The following is an 18,240-nucleotide window of genomic DNA, read 5'->3' on the forward strand; positions in this document are numbered from 1 at the left end:
CACAAGTAAATCATGGTTGGTATATTTACGGTTTTAGGGATTTAGAGTTTTGGGGGTTAATAATTGCTTCCTTGAAATAAAATCGTAACAAATGGTTGAAGCTAAATCAAATAAAATTTATTCCCGCCTTATATCTACTTTTTGATTATGAGTGAGGATTAGAACTTCTGGAAACAAATGTCCATGAATAATATGTGGCTATTGATATATGTAGGTATACATGATATCTATATTATATTTTACACATTTTAATTGTAGAGACCATGTATAATAATGATATGCCTATGTAGTGTCTAATTTTCTAATAGGTATATAGATTTAATTTTCTATTGAGAGATCGGAGTAAGGAATCATCATGATTTATCATATGGTACTATAATTCTCATAATAATTTAGTAATATGGATTACATTATTTCAAATTTATTTTCTATGAGTTTACACTGACATCTAACTTCTCAATTATCTCGAAATGCATTTGGAGATCACGAGGTCTATCTGAAAAATAAAGTCTCTCACTCACCTGTAGTTTCCCTCCAACCTTTAGAGATTCCGATTTGAGCAGACCGACAAGCACATCCTTCTCCTCTGGTATCCAAGCTCGTTCTCTGTCACACCACTGCCTAGGAGTCCCATGAATGAAAAACTGAACAGGGTGGGCCCCTCGCGCAACGCGATCGGAGATTCTACTGATCACATCACGATCTGTTATGTATGCACCGGGAGAGTTTAAGCCCACATCCACGTAATGCACATCTGTCATACTGCCTAAGAAGCTCTCCTTTGTTGTGGGTAGAATATGGGATGCATAGACCGCTGTTGGAGCTTCTCCAGCAAATTGTTGCCGCACTTCAATGGAGTAGGGGTAGCTAGAAGATGTCACGTCACAACTGCTGAGCTCGGTCACCAGCTGATTGAGCACAGTACCGCCTTTACTAAATCCAAGGATGATAGACTTGGGTGTATTTGATAGCGTCGAAGATGAGATGGAAGGGCCTGGTTCTTTGCCTTTTCTAATAAGATGGTTTACCTGCTAAACTTGAAGTAGCTTTGTAAGACAATGGAAAAAGTATACTTTCGATCCTCAACTCTGCCAGCTCTTTATTTTCAACATTATTATTATTATTATTATTATTTTACCTTTCAACCCTCAATATTCCTGAAGTATTTCAATCTCGTCCATTAGTCCATTGCTTGATAATCAAGATGACATGGACAAAGCCAATCATAGTGTACCATGAGGCATCCATATCGACGAAGAAGTAACATAGCCAACCTTTTTTTCTTTTCTTGAACATAGTTGACTTTGATATATACTAATGACTCATTGATCAACCAAGCCGTGAAGCCAACAGAGGAATATCCATATTTGACTACATTTCTTCTAAACACTTCCACGGGAGCTATCGAAAAGAAAGATAGTTAACAAAGTGCATAGCTGGCTATCATGCTTCTTGGTTAATCAATGAGTAGACCATTCATCATTTGGTCGACTATAGTTTCTTCGACTGATTTATGGGCCGTTGATGAGAAACATCAAGATTACATTATGATTATTTACCCTCATTTATTCTTTTTATCAGATTAATCAACTGATTCAACACGGAGCGACAATAAACCATTAGTCCAATTAATTTACATACAAAGAAATGAATTTTCGTTTGACAAATCAACTTTCATGAATCATATCACAGAGCTCTAGTTGAAAAGAACCACAGACACCAACCAAAACAAGGCAGCTCCCTCATACATTCATAAGTTATATAATGAGAGATGAGACCAATCAGTATGTAATGAAATCATTTTATTAGTAGAACGGTATAGAGAGCATGAGAATATCCATCTTACCTTTTCAATGCACTTGGATAACAGGGAGATAATTGATGCAGAGGCCGGAAATCCAGTGGCACTGTACTCTTTTGGTTCACCGTAGCGATTGACAGACGGAATGAAATCCTTGTAAACCGCAAAAGGGCCATTAAAAGTGGAAGCCTCGATCACCCAAGCGTTAGTGGAGCCACCGAACTTCGAAACGAGAACATCAGCAAGATGTTGTAAATCTGATAGTCTCTCAATCACCGGGTTCCGAGTCCCCTCAACCCGATCTCCATTAAAGAAGATGGCATTAACTGAAGGTACCTGTCTTAGACCATAAATTCGAGGAGTTAACCAAAAAAAAAAAACAACTGGAAAACAAATGAACTCGAAAGAAAGATGAAAACCAATACAAGAACACGAGAACCTTCAAGGTATCTCTAACACCATATATATCAGCTAAAAGTGGAGAGAGCATACGGCAAGGGTCTTCGATGCAGGATGAATGCACAGGGAGACAGCAACTCTATAGCAAGCCCTGCTGTTTGGGCAAACTGGGTCCTTCAATACAGCCTTCCAACGGTCCATTAACTACCGTAACTGTGCTGACAAAGACAACCAGGAAAGCACACTCATGAGCTTATTATATACATACATCTCCATAGTTATTAGCTTTCATCAAGTTTCTGCTCAACTTCGTTTAGCATTGTTCCACAAAAATATAACTTTACACCCGACACAGAGGTTTCAAAGATGTTTCCCGAGTTCTTCTTGCAAGATCAGGCTGAAATTCTGTAATCTAAGCCAACCCCCACATGAAGGTTTCAGTGCGGCATTTTCACAAACGGTTCGTGGGTGGGTTCTCGTCTGACATGGTGAGAGAGAGACAGAGAAATGGAGCGAGAGAGAGGGTTCACCTGAGGAGCTGACGAGGAGGTAGCTGTCATGGAGGACAAGAGTGGGTTCAGGGTTCTTCTTGTACCTTCTTCGACAATGGAGATGGCGGAGGAGAACGAACAGGAAAATAACAAGAGATGGGCGAGGATCAGGTGGGTAGGGCCATTTTGCAATTTACACCTCCGAACTCTTTAGGTCTTGACAGTATTGTCCTTCTTGCTATTCAATTCAAAGTGTGGACTATAGACGGAGAACTCTGCATTTCTTTCCTTTTGGAAAGAATCTCTTCGCGGTTGAAGATTGTGCAATTGGATTTCAGTAGGTTATACTACCATACAGGACCAATCGAGTTTTACTTGAAGTTATGAGGGAAATGAAAGGATAAATTATAAAGTTAAATCTAATAAATAGCGTTGTTTTTCCGGTGAGATCACGAGGTGTCTTCAACCTATTGATTGAAATCAGAAAGAGTAGTTCGAAAGATGAGGAGAGACCAATCTAGCGACCACATAGGGAGTGGCCACTCACTTGCCCGTGCCTGCCGATTGGATATTCTAGGAAAAACTTCTAAAATGGAAACTAGAGAATGATCTAGCATTGCAACCCAAATTAACTAGAGACTGTTCATGCAAACAAATCGAGGGCCCTTTCATAAAAGGAGTCAACAAGGGGGTGTAAAATGGAAATATCCCCACCCATAAGTTAATCATCAAACAAATACTTGGAGACTGTTTTCTTCTATTAGCACGTAGCCCATCTATCTGCTAATATATCTATCTACTGAAGAAATTAAAATTGCCCCATATAATATTAACATCATGAGAATATTATTATATATAAAGAAAAAATTTGTATTGCCAGGATTTCGATGTAATTAAGTACAATTCACAAATTATAAATACATCAAGATGTAATTATGTACAATTCAAAAAATGTAAATACATCTCAAGGTCCCCGCAATATAAAGATTTCCTTTTTGTAACCTACTGTAATAATAAGGATTGTTTATTCTTTTTTTATTTTCTCAACGTATTTTATATATTCAGAACTTTTTTTACGTATTTATATAATATTTTCACTATTGTTCTTATCATCTTTCTAAATTGTTTGATTACAATCCTCATTTATCTTTTTCTCTTTTCAAGCACATCTTCATGGAAATAAATTTCAAAATAGAGTATTTGTATTTATATTGTAAAAAAAAATTATTATTATTATTTTAACGTACTATACATATATATTTTATGTCATCGTGAAATTTCTTTTTTCAAATGCTTTGAACTTGAACCAATCAATATGCCATTTATCTTAAAACATAATATCTTATGTCAAGCAACTCTTGAAATTGTTAAACTAACTTCATTTCAAGTATGATAAACTAGAATGAACTTAAAGTGGTATTTATAGGGGAGGGACGGACGACTGAGGCAGAACGGTTGAGAATAATCAGACTCCCCTATTTCAACTAAAGGCAGAATGGATGAATTTAAATTGGCTAATTTTTCCACATTTTTTAAACAATTTGCACGTGCAATCTATGTACTTGTTTTACCAAATAAAACAACCAGAGAAACAATGAAGCCGAAATTAAATGGAAAGACATGCATGCTCCTCAGGCACAACCAGTTAATTATCAACCTCTCTATGATCATTAATTGGGCAGCCTCATTATTATTATATTCGTGTTCATAGATCTTTGTCTTCGAATTCATCTTTAGGATATACGATATACCTACTTCATTATTCGGGCACGACTGAAAGAAAAAAGAACTGGTTTAATCACAATTCCAATGATAATTACTTTCATTTAACAGGATTTAATAGTGGGTGAATGCAATCCAAGCTACTAAACCCACCTGGCATATCCACGGTCAAGCTAATATGCATGTGTAAATTGGAAAATGTAATCCCTCAAATGATATGAAAAAAATTCTTATACACCAGATCCATGATATGATAGTAGAGTCCAAGACTCGAGATTGCTGATAAAGGAAAAAGGAGAGTTCGTAGGCTCCAGTTATTCGAGATCGATTTGGATGCTTATGCCACTTCAGATTATTTGATTATATGAGATTAGTGAAGACCTCTAAAAATACGACCATCCGGTGTAGTATATAATATGATCCGGCCCTTACCACCTAAAATGTTAGTCTATTGGTTCAAAACTTACTTTCAAATGACTTATGTTGCGTTAGGTTTCATAGTAAACTTTTAAAATCAGAATTTAATTTTGAAAAAAAGTGGTATAAATGGGGCCTACACTTTGATTTTGTATGAGTTATGTCGTTTTGTTGTGAAAAAAAGTGATATAAATAGGGTCACTCTTTGACTTTATATGAGTTATTTTGTTTTGTAGTGGGTAGAGTTAAATTAGAATTGTGATTTTAAAATTATACTCACAAACCAAAAAGGCCTTAGTAATCCTAAGGTTCCAAGTTCAAATCTCATTTATACATTTATGTTAAAACATTTGGTAAAAGTGTACTCTTTGCTTGGACTTGAAAAACGCCAACATCTATGAACTATACTAGTCCTTTAGTGATTTTACTTTGACGGAGCTAGTGTTTGCATATTCGCGGTTGAACACGAGAGTCCGAACATTGCGTTGCGGAGAACGATAAGATCGTCATTACTGCTGCCACCATTTATCTATAAAATTATATATATATATATATATATATATATAACTGGGCCCTTGCATGTGGCTTGAACGGAATTTGAAACCCTCGGACCTATCATGGGCTTGTAGAAAATGCTAGCGTGGTCCTTAATATGTTAAACACCGAGCCCATATAAGCAGTACACTGGACTGAGAAGGCCCATCGAGACTGTCGGGCGAGAACAAGCAGATAGGTCCCACATAGGAAGACAAGCTCATATTTTATCATTTGTATGCAACAAGGTGCCATGGTTCGATTGTAGCGTGAAAAGGGCCCGTGGCAGATCACTTGTGTGCATTACAACCTGTAAAGAATGGGGTCTTGCTTGGAGTTGTGAATATCGGCCCCTTATGTTGGCTCATTGGCACTCTTTCGTAACTAATCGACCTCTTTATGTTAGTTCAATGGCATTCTTTTGTAACTAATCCCATCCTCGCCCTATAGGCACCCGTTTTTTTTTTCTAGTTTTTCATCTCTCAGGCGCGACCAACATGCTCTCGACTTGATTAACTGATGTCAGTGCAAAGGGTAAGTTTGATGGTCACTTCATCAAATCATATCCATTTTTTCTTTTTGTTCTTTCATATCTAACCAATTCCTTACCTCGCGAGCGTGCGCCCATTTTTCATCTTTCGCTTTTCATCCCTCGAGCGCAACCAACATGCTCTCGATTTGATAAAATCATATCCGCAATGAGGCAAATCAATTCGTCGCCCTGAAGGCACCTTTTTGAAAATAAAAAATAAAAAAATTCATCCCTCGGGCACGACCATTAGAGGCGACTGATAACTCTATAAAATAAAGTTATTCGTACCTTTTTATGGATATAATTGAAACTACTTTATCAAGATTAGGTTAGTTTGAATAGATTTTTAGTTTATTTTCCATTCATTTGTATTCTCAAAGGTTTTAAGAGTTTTCATTAGTTTTTAATTTATTTTTAGGTGATTTTTGGAGTTAGTTCAGTAATTGATCTTTTGCAGCCTCTAAATTCTCGGTATTTTTTTGGTAGATTTAACTCGAGTAATTTAACTCCCAATTATGATTTCTTTGTTATTCACAAGACCTGAATCCTAGACCTTTTAAGGAAAATAAGTTTCGAACAATTTGAATAAACTCAAATTGAATTTTTTTAAAGATGGTTACTCTAAGAATGAAATTTAATTTTCTCTATTAAATTCATTATACAATGAATTAGCATGAAAATATTTAATTATATTTCGGATAGTTGTTTTTTCTTGCTCGGAGCAAAGCGACAGCGTTTCCCCAGTTCTATTCGTACTGCTTGTCATAGAGATGGACTTCGACGGTGGATGAGGGCAAACAGGAAAATAACAAGTGGTGGGCGACGGTCAGGCGGGCATGGCCATTTTGCCAATTTACTCCTCCAAACTCTTTAGGTCTTGACAGTATTGTCCTTATTGTTATTCAAAGCCTGGATACATGTAGAACTCTGCATTTCTTTTTCTTACTTTTGGGAAGAAGCTCTCCCCGGTTGAAGAATGTGCAGTTGGATCTGAGTAGGTTATACAGCTATACAGGACCAATCAAGTTTTAGGTGAAGTTTTTAGGGAGGTAAGAGGAGAAATTAGAAAGCAAAATTTAATAAGTGACAGCGTTTTTTTCGGTGAGATCACGAGATGTCCTCAACCTATTGAATGAAATAAGAAAGAATAGCCGAAAAGAGCGACAGAGACATACCAAAGGGACGACCACGGTGGAGGTGGCCCCCGAGTTGCCCATGGCCGCCGATTGGATAGTTTAGGAAAAACTTCTAAAAGGAAAACTAGAGAATGATCTAGCAAATTAACTAGAGATTAACACATGCAAGTCAAGGGCATTTTCATAAAAGGGGGTCAAACAAAGGGGTGTAAAATGGAAATAGCCCTTACCCCATCAACATACTTTGTCCACTTCGAGTGGATATACTTAAAAGCTGTTTTTCATGAGCACGAAATCATGATCATCTATCTATCTACTAAAGAAACATCTATCTATCTGTCTATATAATGAAGAAATTAAAATTGGTTCATATCGACATACGACATATGTCAACCTATTTATTCAAATTTTTAATTCTTCTCAAATTTCTTTATATATCTAAAAAAATTTATAAAGTTATGTAGTATTTCACTTTTACCCTTAAAATCTTTCCGAAGTGTTTGATTACTATCCTCTTATGTTTTTCTCCCCTTTCATGCACATCTTCATCGAAATTAATTTTGAAATAGAGTATTGTGCTATTCGTGTTGTAAAATGATTAGATAATAATTGTATAACGTGCCTTAATAATCGTTTTAACGTACCATATATATGTTGTACGCCATTATATATTTTTTTTAATGTACTTCCAGCTGATCAATATGCCCATTTATCTTATAATATTATATCATTTTTCAAGCAACTCTTAAAATTACTAAACCAACCACATTTCAAGTATAACAAACAAAATGAATTTAAATAGCACTTATATATGATTATTCCCAACCTTCTGCCTCATTCATCTGTCCCTCCCTTGCAGGGCGTGTATCAATGCTGGGCTTCTTCTGAATTGGGCTCATATATCTCTGGGCTTCAGTATACTCTTTTTTGGGCCCTTTGGGGGAGCCCATCAGAGAGGAACCCGTTCTATATTTACACTATACCCTTTTAATTTCTCCTATGTCCCTACTAAAATATGAACCCCTCCCCCGTCCCCAGCCCAAGATCCGGGCGGTACATTTCGGGAGCGCTTGGTTCGAGTATTGCTAGATTACACAAAAAGTGAAGATTGGAGAGAAAATCTAACTATGGAACCTTTTTTTTTTTTCTAGATTGTAGGCCGAAATATGAAATTTTTATGTTTGGTAAACTATTTTGAATTAGGGGGAATGTGTGTGATAACATAATATATAATTTATTTTTATAGAGATAAATGTGGGTCTCACGACCGTGATTTTCGTTGTAATCTAACAATTTCACATGTTTCGGATGCAAAACATTTACCAACCACGGCTGTAAAGATCTAAATTGTGAAAGTAATTATAACGGTTAACTTTTACAATATTTACATCTAAACATTGTAAAATATGAGCTTAATAAAGACGCAAAAAATATGTGAAAAGTTATATATTTTACCAAGTAGGCCAAACAAATAACAGAAAATTGTGAGCATAAATAAACGTAATCTAGCCTAATAAAAATGCAAATAATAATAATAATAATCATGTAACTTAAATCCAATAGGGTTGTTCCAGTAGTTGAAGGAAGCAATTTCATCACTAGAGACTCAAGTTTCCATGTCTTGCATTAATAAGCATATAGCACATTGAATTTGAACAATTTTACATATATCGATGAGTTCTTTCTGATTATCGAGGAACTTTTAATTTTTCAAGAAATTTAATTATATATTATTACATACAAATTATATGGTTGCAAAACTAAAGTACGTAGAATATGGTACAGGTAAAACATAATATAAGTTCATTAAACGGGAATCGAAAAGTCAATACAACGTGAAGTTGTGAGTTTGTAATTTCGCTTATGTGACGCTTTCTCGTCTATGCGCCCGACTTTTATATATTATAATTGATTGTAGAGTAAATGAGCTTTTGGATGAGGAGGAATTCTTAGGTTATCCTATTTCGTAGGCATGACCTAAGAAAATATCAATTAAATTATTTTAAATGAAATTATGGGCTTATGAACGCATAAGTTATGGACCATGAATTTTTATAATGAAAAAAGTCTATTGATTTTTCCTCATTGTGTCATGTAAGAAATGACAATTTAAGGTTTTCTCCTTGACGCAGTATTTCATTAATGATCATTTCGAAACCTTTGTATGTTATATGAGTATATTGATTGCAACGTGATCGACTATTTCCTGAACATTTTCAATCCCCAGTCGCGCGACTGTATAGACTATTTTAATTAGCATTCTTTTTTACAAAAAATAATATAAAAAATCTTTCTTAGTATGTATCCTCAAATGGCCGATCATATAAAGTTATTACAATGGTATGAAAGTGGAGAAGTAAAAAATTATAATGTGAATAGATGGTACAATAAGATTGAAATTACGGGGTAATAACAAAAAAAAAATCTCAAACTTTTCATATTTTAACGATTTTAACACAAACTTTTTATTTAATCAATTAAATCACATAACTATCGATTTAATAACAATATCAGTATACCGTCAACTTCTCCGTTAATATTAACCGGAATTGCTGACGTATACATGACGGTGCCACGTGGCACATTGTGATTGGTCAAGAGGGTTCCGCATTCTTTTAAAAATAACAAAAAACTATAAATAAATAAATAAGGCCGTAAGGAGGAGAGGTGGCCAACAGTGGGTGCCTCGAAACCGGCGCCCACCCCTCCAATTGGGGTTGCCGGCCAGCTCTGTCCCTTCAACTGGATATAATTAAAAACTTATGGAAATCTTGAGTTGAATAAAAAATCCCTACTGAAATTTTTTATAACCACCCTTTGCATTCACATCTTTTAAACAGTACTAAACTCACAAATCTTCTTTAGAAATGCAAAGAGAAATATTATTCCATATGTACCTTTAAACCGAAATGAGAAGTATTGGACCAAGACTCGAGCCATTTTCATTGCTACCATTTCCAGCTTTTACAACTAGGTCCACCCCGTCTAGGACTCGATCTTGGTATCAGTTCATACCGAGATCAAACCACGAATAAAATATAAAATTAACTTAATATTAAATATGATTTATTGATTGTCTGAAAATTCCCAAGCTCAGAGACGAGAGGAAGCAATTTCCTGTAGCGAGATTAATCTCAGCCACCCAAACCACAGAAGCAAAGAATATCATACGACGCCACATCTGACCCCCCAAAAGAGAAGGGGAAAAAAAAAACAATAACAAAAAAATAAAAAGAATCATATTTACAATACACAGTGTCTGCCTCAATAAGGCACAACAGTTTCTTGTAAGAGCTTCCAAAAAATTTCACCATGCTCTTATAATACAAATCGATTAATATTAACCCTTCTACATTTTTTAAGGGAAAAAAAAATTGGGACACAACTCCAAAATTGTGTATTGTGCATCTACTTGATCGAATAGGAACGGATACATACCGCCTCGAGCCCCTCCATGAATAGGGAAGAGAAGCTCGTCAGCGCCTGAAAGACCCCAGGAAGGCCCGTCTGGAGATGATTAAGCGTCATTGCTCGGGTCACCTCCACAGCCCTAGAGTGCCTCAGCATCTCCTCAGAGACCCGCCTCTGACAGGCAGCAAGCTCGGACTTCTTTTCTGTGAGAGGGTCCCGAGCATCCAGGGCCGGTCCGCCACTTTCAGGTCCCCCCGGATCAGGCAGCCCGATGCCTACCATGGAGTAGGACTGGTAGTACTTCCTCTCGATGTTCCGGAGGGACGAGGCCTTCTTCTCGAGCTCCCGTGAAGCGACCTCCGTCCTCTTCTTGATCTTGAGCTCCTCAGACTGCTTTCCCGAGATCACGTGGACCACATTTACAAAGCTCTTGATGGCCTCAGATGCGACTGTGTCTGGGACCCGGTCCAGAGCAAGCTTCCACTCATCGCAGAAGGCATAAACATCAGATCTCTCACGGGTCATATTATTGCCATTGCTGTTGTCATTGTTCTCGACAGGAAGAAGGGTGAGCTTAAACCAGCCGTGAAGGGAGCAGACAAAATCGCGTTGGAATTTGATCAGGCGGCAGAAGCTGGAGTGCCATGCTGAGACGGTGGACTCAAGGTCACGGGTAGCCTGGCGGTGGAGCTCAGAGGTTGACTCGCCTCTTGTGGCTCGGTTCACAAGGCCCCTGACTTGCTGGACTATGTTGTTCTGGATCTCATGGTACTGGTGCATTGACCTCCACATATACATGAACCTGTCATTATGCCAAGAAATCTCAGTAATATAAACACCGCCCTTCCTCTCGAGTAAATATTTTGGGTAAACAGTGCAACACAGTCGCAGAGTATCTGCAATATTTCAAAATTTTAATACATATAAAGGCATTTTGCAGATGGGAAACTAGAATAAGACTCTGCTCATTGAAGTTACCTTGCGATGCACATCTGAGCATAAAATGCCCACAATAAAGTAAGCGGTCCAGAACATAAAATCTTATCCCGTTTGAAACTTCGGTAAATGGTTCCATATATCTAAAGGATAATAATGAAACCCCCCTTATTTAAACAAATTTCAGAAATCTAAGAATCACAGTGGCACATCCCTAATAAAAAAGAGGATGACAGACTAATCTAACACTCTGTCCGTCGAGTATACCTTGTGAAGCATGCCCGAAGTATAAATATGCCAACAGTAATGCATGAGATTCAGAACATAACTCAAGATCCTATCCTAGTCGTAACTTCAAAAAATGTCCCATAAGATGATCCTCACCTATCTAACCGATAAGAAAGAAAGGAGAAGGACTACTGGCAGTTTCCTGTATTCCTTTGGCTCCACTTGATCAAGCAAAAGTTCAAAACTTATTCCACAAAAGGCCCCGTCACCTCTTCTAATTAGAATTATTAGTTTCTAATTCCAAGTTTCTGTATAACCGATAATACAGTCTACAGTCACTGGATCAGAAAGTCCAAAAAATGTCCAGGAAACTCGCTCAAATCAATACCACATTATCGTTTTCCTTAAAGTTGGAAATGGAAGATGGCAGAATAGCCGCCACCTACCATTCCAAACTGACCAGCTGATGCAAAAGACCAAACATAATAAAAAGAAATGAAAAGAATGCAATAAACAATTGACACCACCTCTCCAGCTACCCCAACTCAAACAGTGCAGTTCTTACTAAAGCAAACATACTAGATCATCCGTGGACGCTTGCTGCCAGTTAATTCAACAGTCTAAGGTTGTGTTTGTTTACAACTTAATTAAATAAGTGCTTAAAAGTTAGTTACATGGGAAAATGAATAGTAGAGAAAGATAAAGATGAAAGATAATGGTCTTATCTCCTTAATGATCGAGTCAAAATCCACTTAATGAGTAAGCAAAAAATTTTGACTTAATGAAATAAGTCATTTTTCAGTTATTGGTACTCTCTTCTCCTCACAAAACATTTTCTCATCATTATCATTCTCACACTCTTCCTATATATTTCTTTATTTTAACTAATTAAGTGCTTAAGTTTTAAGCACTTACTTTATCAAACACCACCTAAGTCGTTCTTAGGCTGTGTTATGATAAGTAGAACAAACTCAACCTTGTCCTCTTTGCCAGATTGGGAACATGCGATTTCTCAAGAGACGGCTGACAAGATATCATTGATCTGCAGATAGAATAGCTCCAAAAGGAGGCAGGTTTTGGGGCCAGAGTCAGAATTTAAGAGGCGGCAGAAGTTAGCTGGAGGGACGGTCTGGGACAGTAAGGCACATGTGGCATGATAAAGGGGAGGAAGAAAGCAAGTTGCTTCCCTCTGTTTCATCATACACCTCAACTACCAAGACAAAGTTACTGATAGATCAAGGAAAGCACATTATGCATCAGACTACTAAGGCTGCATCGTCAGGGCCCGGAGGATAGACTATGGCGCAAACCTCTTAAGATCAAGTTTGACTCCATAGAAGTTCACCAGTGTAGTGCAAAAACTTATAAAGAAGAGCCATGTGAAACCAAAGATAACAGAATCATGATGCAGTCTTCCCACCAGAGGTCTGACGTATACAGAAGTGATTTACCTAAAACCAATATCTTTCTGTATCCCTGCACTCTTATGACCCACCTAGTTCTGATGGAGTATCATATAGTTTATGACATCGAGGAATTGCAATCAGAGGATTTTGTCTTTGTGTATGTCAAATTATAAATCCATCAAGGCTTCTTAATTATTAATCACTTCAACGTCACAACAGAAGGAATTTCATTGCTTCGTGTATTTCAAGACTTACCCGTGGCAGAGTTCTACAAGCTGTGGCACAAGATCGCTATCCCTGAGACCGATGATCGCAGTAGAGGTTGTTGAGACCGCCTGCGACGTAACAATGATTAGCGAGTGCAGTCGCTTTATGGAAGCCTTGGTTTTGTCTAATTTTGCCTCGTCGTCTCCCTTATACTCCTGACTCTGCAGTGTTGCCAACTTCTTTTCATGCTCAATCTTCACTCCTTCTCTGGCCTATTCAGGGAAACATGTAAACACACAAATAAGCATTTTCTGGTAAATCTCCTTGTCTTGGTTTCTGTAACTCTGTAGTCATCATAATCACAAAAGCACATGAGAAATGAATCTCAATGATCCGCAACTACTGTGCTAAAATATCACTGGCAACCCTCCAAGATTAGATAATACTTCTTGATATTGGAAATAGGGCATCAATTCATTAATATAAACTAGTTTTTTGCTCATGTGATGCATGGTTTTTCATAATATTAATTTTGTTCAATCTATTTATAGATATAAATAATACATTCAAAATTTTGAAAATTAACTTGAAACCTTTCCTTAATTTGAAATTGCTCATATCCAAGTGATCTTGATACAAACTAAAGAATATTCTACTGCAAACTAACTCATGAGAACACATTTTAATACATCATGATTTGTCATAGAACACATTGTATTTTGCGATCGAGATCCAACTCATTTGATAATTTAAAACCAAGTCAGGCAATCAATTCATTTCATCTTAATCTAACATGAAAAGGCACAATATGTGATTCCAATTTACCCAAAAAATATAGATTAAGATTCCAAGTGATGATGTAGACTTGCCTTTTCTATTAAAAAATAAACTACATTAAATTTATGAACACTCATCCAATGAACTCTTATGAATCAGTAACTATCTCATAATTTTTTTCTTTTCTACAAATGTGACTCCTAAAACTAGTATGGATTTCTTCAGTTAATTCAGAATATAGCAAATTACGCAGTCAAATTACTACCAACTTTTGGATACGTAGATTTGGTAGATAAGTACGTATGTATCTTAGAGCTATTTTACTATGAATTATATATGTAAAAATTAAGTACAATCATAGTACTATAACGTGCAGCAATTGTTCTCGTGAATTATCTTTATAAAGCATACAACTAATTGCTATGGTTACAAGAGATGCAAAATACCCATTAAGAATAAGTTCTTTTATAGAACTTCAAAATAAAAAGATATAGCAGTGCAGATCTCTTTTTAGAATTAATTTATATTACTTGAGATAAAAAGAATTGAAATTTTTCATAAGACGTTTATATGAACTGTATAAGATTTTTGCATAAAAATACAGCATTTAATACATCATAATAAATGCATAAATTCTACCTAACTAATATACTATGAATTATGCTGATCATATAGCGAATATTGTTACATGAACGTCAAGGAGAAAAGCAGTTAAGTGAAGGACTAATCCAGAGGGGACCAACAAGATAAAGACTAATTGGGAGTGACATCCACGGCAATATTCTCATCCACAAAAGAGTAAAGTGAGGGCAAAAGTTATCAATGCAATCTTTTACATCAGGTAGGGGCATTTCAGTCGTTACAATGAAGCACACTGAGGATTTCATCAAGATAAGCAGGTAACCATCCAAAACACGCACAGCAAAATCAATTCTTGATTCTTCACCGTAAAGGAATTGCCCATAGGGAATTCTAATCAAAAGCGGGAAAAGGAAAAGCAGGCTATCGAGGGCAATATATGCATATCAAAATACTGCTGTCACCTAACGCTATTCACATTGTGGAAATCCTAGTCAGTCATTTATGGTGACCTTTTGTCGTTGCAAAACCTTTGATGTCAAAAAGACATCATTTGATCACAAGAAATTTGGTTAAAAGGCAAGAGAAAGATGTACCTTCACTTCCTCATAAAGCTTCTTCTCCCAGGCCAAGAGCCGGTCCAGAGTGGAGCAGAGGCTCTTCTGTCCACCCGGTTCATTGAGGGAAACCGCATCGAGCCTGTACTTCACCGCCAGCGGTGGCTTCGAAGTCCAGGTTGAGCTCAAGTTGCTCAGCACACTGCTTGAATGGTACACGGTCTCTGCAAATAATAAATCAAGAACCCGGAAAATCAGAACCAAGATCACTAACAATCCACCAGAAATCCGAGAAAAGCTGAACCATTCTCTATGCTCAATAAACTAACCCAGATGCTCGAGACTCAAATTTGCATCATACTAAATGTCAGCTTTCTTCCATTTTAGCCTATATCTCGGTAACCAATTTGATTTCATATCTCACTACTTCGTTGGAACATTAACTTTTCCTTAAGAACAATCCCGATGTCCCTAAGTATCGGACAATTCCCAGCAAAACGGATTCGACTTTCAATTGCAATCAGCTGAATTTAAAGATTTAAAGCCACAAACTCACTCTTAAGCTGCTTGAAGCTGCGATCGAGCTGAGCACGCCCGATCTCAAGCATCTCCGAGACCTGATCTCCTGCGGCTGCAGCCATCTCAAAGTTCTCCTTAATCGCATCGACGATCTCCTTCAGGTCCCTGTGCCTCACCACCATCTTCATATCCCCATAGCTCAATGTAGACGATCCTGCCCCTCCCAGTTCCTCCTCCTCCGACTTCTCGGGAGATTTCGAATAGACCTCCGACGGAGTCTGCTGAGGTGGCGGCTTCTGCTGCCTCATCGACGATCCGCCGACGCTCCCCCTTGCAGACCCGAAATTGGACCTGGCCCCGATATCAGATCTCAATTCCTTATCGTTGTCCAATTCCTCGGATGAGCTCGTCGTCGTGCTGTAGTGGTCGTCCCAATCACTGCACTGGACCTCCTCCCTCTCAGTCTCGGCGTGTCCTCCCTCAGTCTCCTTGTGGGGTTTCTGAGCTTTGTTGCCGTGGAGGAAGAAATCATACTCCGAGGCCGAGGCCACTGCTTCTTCTTCCTCCTCACGGTCGTCATCATCTTCCTCGCTGTCTCTGACGTGGTCGTGGGGCCCAAGGGGCCGGTGGGTCTCGTGTTGCTGACGGTCACGGGTGCGGGCTCGTTGGTCGAAGAACTCGGAGTCCGGAGGGGACGGAGGATAGAAGTTGTCCCAGTTCCAGACGGAGGACGCCTGAGAAGGGGTGCCCGAGTAGGTCGAGTTCGCGTAGGCGGTCGGGTAGTATCCAGAGTTGGTGGTGTAATCCGATTTGAGTGATCGTGCCGGGGAGGAATTGGGGCTCGACTCGGAGAGGATGTGGGGGAGCTTGATGGTGGGCTTGGGGCGGCGGGGGCGGCGAGACGGGAGGTGGTGGTTGGTGGCGGGGGTGGCGGCGGCGGTGGAGGAAGAGGAGATGCTAGAGGAGGAGAGAATGTGGGGGAGCTTGGAGCTGCCGATGGTGGGGGAGATCGGGGGCGGCGGCGGAGGCGGCCGGAGAGACGGGGACGGGGAGGGGAAGTGGGACGGGACGCGGGGAGGGATGGGGGAGGGCTTGAGGCCCGGAGGGTGGAGGAAGACGCCAGGGGTCTGGTCAGAGACGGAAAGGGGCTCATTGGCGGCGAAGGCAGAGAGGGCGGAGCCGGTGAGGCGGAGGGAGCGGCAGTAGTCGGCGTGGGCGCCGGCGAGGTGGTGGCGGGCGTGGACGGCCTCCTTCATGAAGCGGCGGCGGTCCTTGCAGCGGCGGACCACGTCCTCGTTGTCGAGCTTAGACGCCGTACAACCCATCCCAAGTGGTCGCTGCAAGCCTCGTACTGTTTAGCCCTTCCTGGGTCTGTCCAAGATCAAACGTGTCTGTGTACGTATATATGTAAGTATGTATATATGTAAGTATAGGCTTATATCAGAGAGAAAGTGAGAGGGGAGGAAGGCGTGGATCTGTGGAGGGGGTGAGACGAGGCATTATTTGCGTGGTCGACCGAGATGGGTCTTCTTCAACTCAGCTCATTTCGATTTTGAGCATTGAGTTAGTGAAGAAGAAGAAGAAGAAGAAGAAGAAGAAGAGGAGGTAAGGAGTTTTTCTGGTTTTGGGAGAGAAGAGGGGAAGGGAACAGAAACAGAAAGGAACAAATTAAATTAATGGAGGTTGAGATTGCGGGGGAAGGAGAAGACTGAGGCAGAAGGAGGAGGAAGAGAGGAGAAGGCTGCTTTTTGTTGTTTTGTTAAATTAATGGCGTCTCTGTTGGGGTGTGTGTGAGAGAGAGAGAGAAGAGTGTTGGATGATGGATCGGACAGAGAGACAAGGATGAGTAGAGTAGACTGTAGAGTAGACTTCGAGTGGAAATAGATCTTTGTTTTGATGTAAGAAAGAAGGGGAAATAGAGGTTCACTTTTCGATTTTCCAATTTGAGTGGACCCTACGCTCCTCTCCACTTGGTATCATTGTTCTTCAATTTTATTTTATCGTGTTACGAAATAAATGCAATGTGTCTCCCCCCAACTATAAAATGTTCTTACATTTGCATCATAATCTTCAAAATTTTACACATTACTCCTGACCTAAGTGAAAAATAAGTGCGGTGTCCCCTCTATTTGAAAGACCAATTTTGGGAACATCTTTCTCTTAAGTTAAACCTCCGATTGGGGGTGTTCTTGGTGTCTTTAGAACTGATGTCCGGTAATTTAGAACCAATCGAAAGTTTGAAATAAGGATGTTTGATATCAAAAAATGAGGTTGAGATTCGAACTTTGTTACTATATAAAAAATTTTACTACACAATAACTCTTAAACCACTTAACGAAATTGAGTGATAGTGACCTTTAAATTGTAATAATATAAAAATCTACATCAAAAATAACATAATGAAGGATCAACATTCATCTATAGGGAGAAAGCTCGAAAATTAGGTATCCATGGTGATTCTCTGATAAGTTGCATTTGGTCTTAAATTTTTTTACGATTAGACTCTAAAGGCTATAAGGAAACTACAAGTTTTTACATCACTCAATTTCGTTTTTTGAAAGCATTGCTTCTTGTTTCAAACTTCCAAT

General features: G+C 38.7%; 2 protein-coding genes across 4 annotated transcripts; both read right to left on the reverse strand.

The window, feature by feature from the left end:
- Window positions 1–343: 343 nt before the first annotated feature.
- LOC116206669 lies at window positions 344–2,957 on the reverse strand. Of its 3 annotated transcripts, none has more exons than XM_031539465.1 (4): window positions 2,731–2,957; window positions 2,294–2,413; window positions 1,847–2,137; window positions 344–1,031 (listed from the first exon to the last, which is right to left on the reverse strand). In XM_031539465.1, the coding sequence occupies exons 2-4, from the start codon at window positions 2,399–2,401 to the stop codon at window positions 429–431; spliced, it is 1,002 nt and encodes a 333-aa protein (XP_031395325.1). In that variant the 5' UTR covers window positions 2,402–2,413; window positions 2,731–2,957; the 3' UTR covers window positions 344–428. The 3 variants fall into 3 exon arrangements, with proteins under 3 accessions (XP_031395325.1, XP_031395324.1, XP_031395326.1); XM_031539464.1 differs by having other exon boundaries at window positions 2,294–2,418; window positions 2,731–2,955; XM_031539466.1 differs by having other exon boundaries at window positions 344–1,028; window positions 2,294–2,418; window positions 2,731–2,934.
- Window positions 2,958–10,227: 7,270 nt separating this feature from the next.
- LOC116207539 (nitrate regulatory gene2 protein-like) lies at window positions 10,228–17,528 on the reverse strand. The gene is made up of 4 exons (XM_031540522.1): window positions 15,690–17,528; window positions 15,173–15,357; window positions 13,269–13,492; window positions 10,228–11,245 (listed from the first exon to the last, which is right to left on the reverse strand). The coding sequence occupies exons 1-4, from the start codon at window positions 16,975–16,977 to the stop codon at window positions 10,441–10,443; spliced, it is 2,502 nt and encodes an 833-aa protein (XP_031396382.1). The 5' UTR covers window positions 16,978–17,528; the 3' UTR covers window positions 10,228–10,440.
- Window positions 17,529–18,240: the final 712 nt, after the last annotated feature.

The sequence above is a fragment of the Punica granatum genome, chromosome 5 (assembly GCF_007655135.1).
Source record: "Punica granatum isolate Tunisia-2019 chromosome 5, ASM765513v2, whole genome shotgun sequence".
Taxonomy (NCBI): Eukaryota; Viridiplantae; Streptophyta; class Magnoliopsida; order Myrtales; family Lythraceae; genus Punica; species Punica granatum.

Bases quoted from the DNA above. Each gene is read 5' to 3' on its own strand.
- LOC116206669 (XM_031539465.1), bottom strand. From the start codon at position 2,401: ATGGACCGTTGGAAGGCTGTATTGAAGGACCCAGTTTGCCCAAACAGC. The intron at 2,138-2,293 runs GTATGCTCTCTC...GGTCTAAGACAG, and splicing joins CTGCATCGAAGACCCTTGCC to GTACCTTCAGTTAATGCCAT. The intron at 1,032-1,846 runs GTAAGATGGATA...CTTCAAGTTTAG, and splicing joins TATCCAAGTGCATTGAAAAG to CAGGTAAACCATCTTATTAG.
- LOC116207539 (XM_031540522.1), bottom strand. From the start codon at position 16,977: ATGGGTTGTACGGCGTCTAAGCTCGACAACGAGGACGTGGTCCGCCGC. The intron at 13,493-15,172 runs GTACATCTTTCT...TTCCCTGAATAG, and splicing joins AGCTTTATGAGGAAGTGAAG to GCCAGAGAAGGAGTGAAGAT. The intron at 11,246-13,268 runs GTAAGTCTTGAA...GCATAATGACAG, and splicing joins CTTGTAGAACTCTGCCACGG to GTTCATGTATATGTGGAGGT.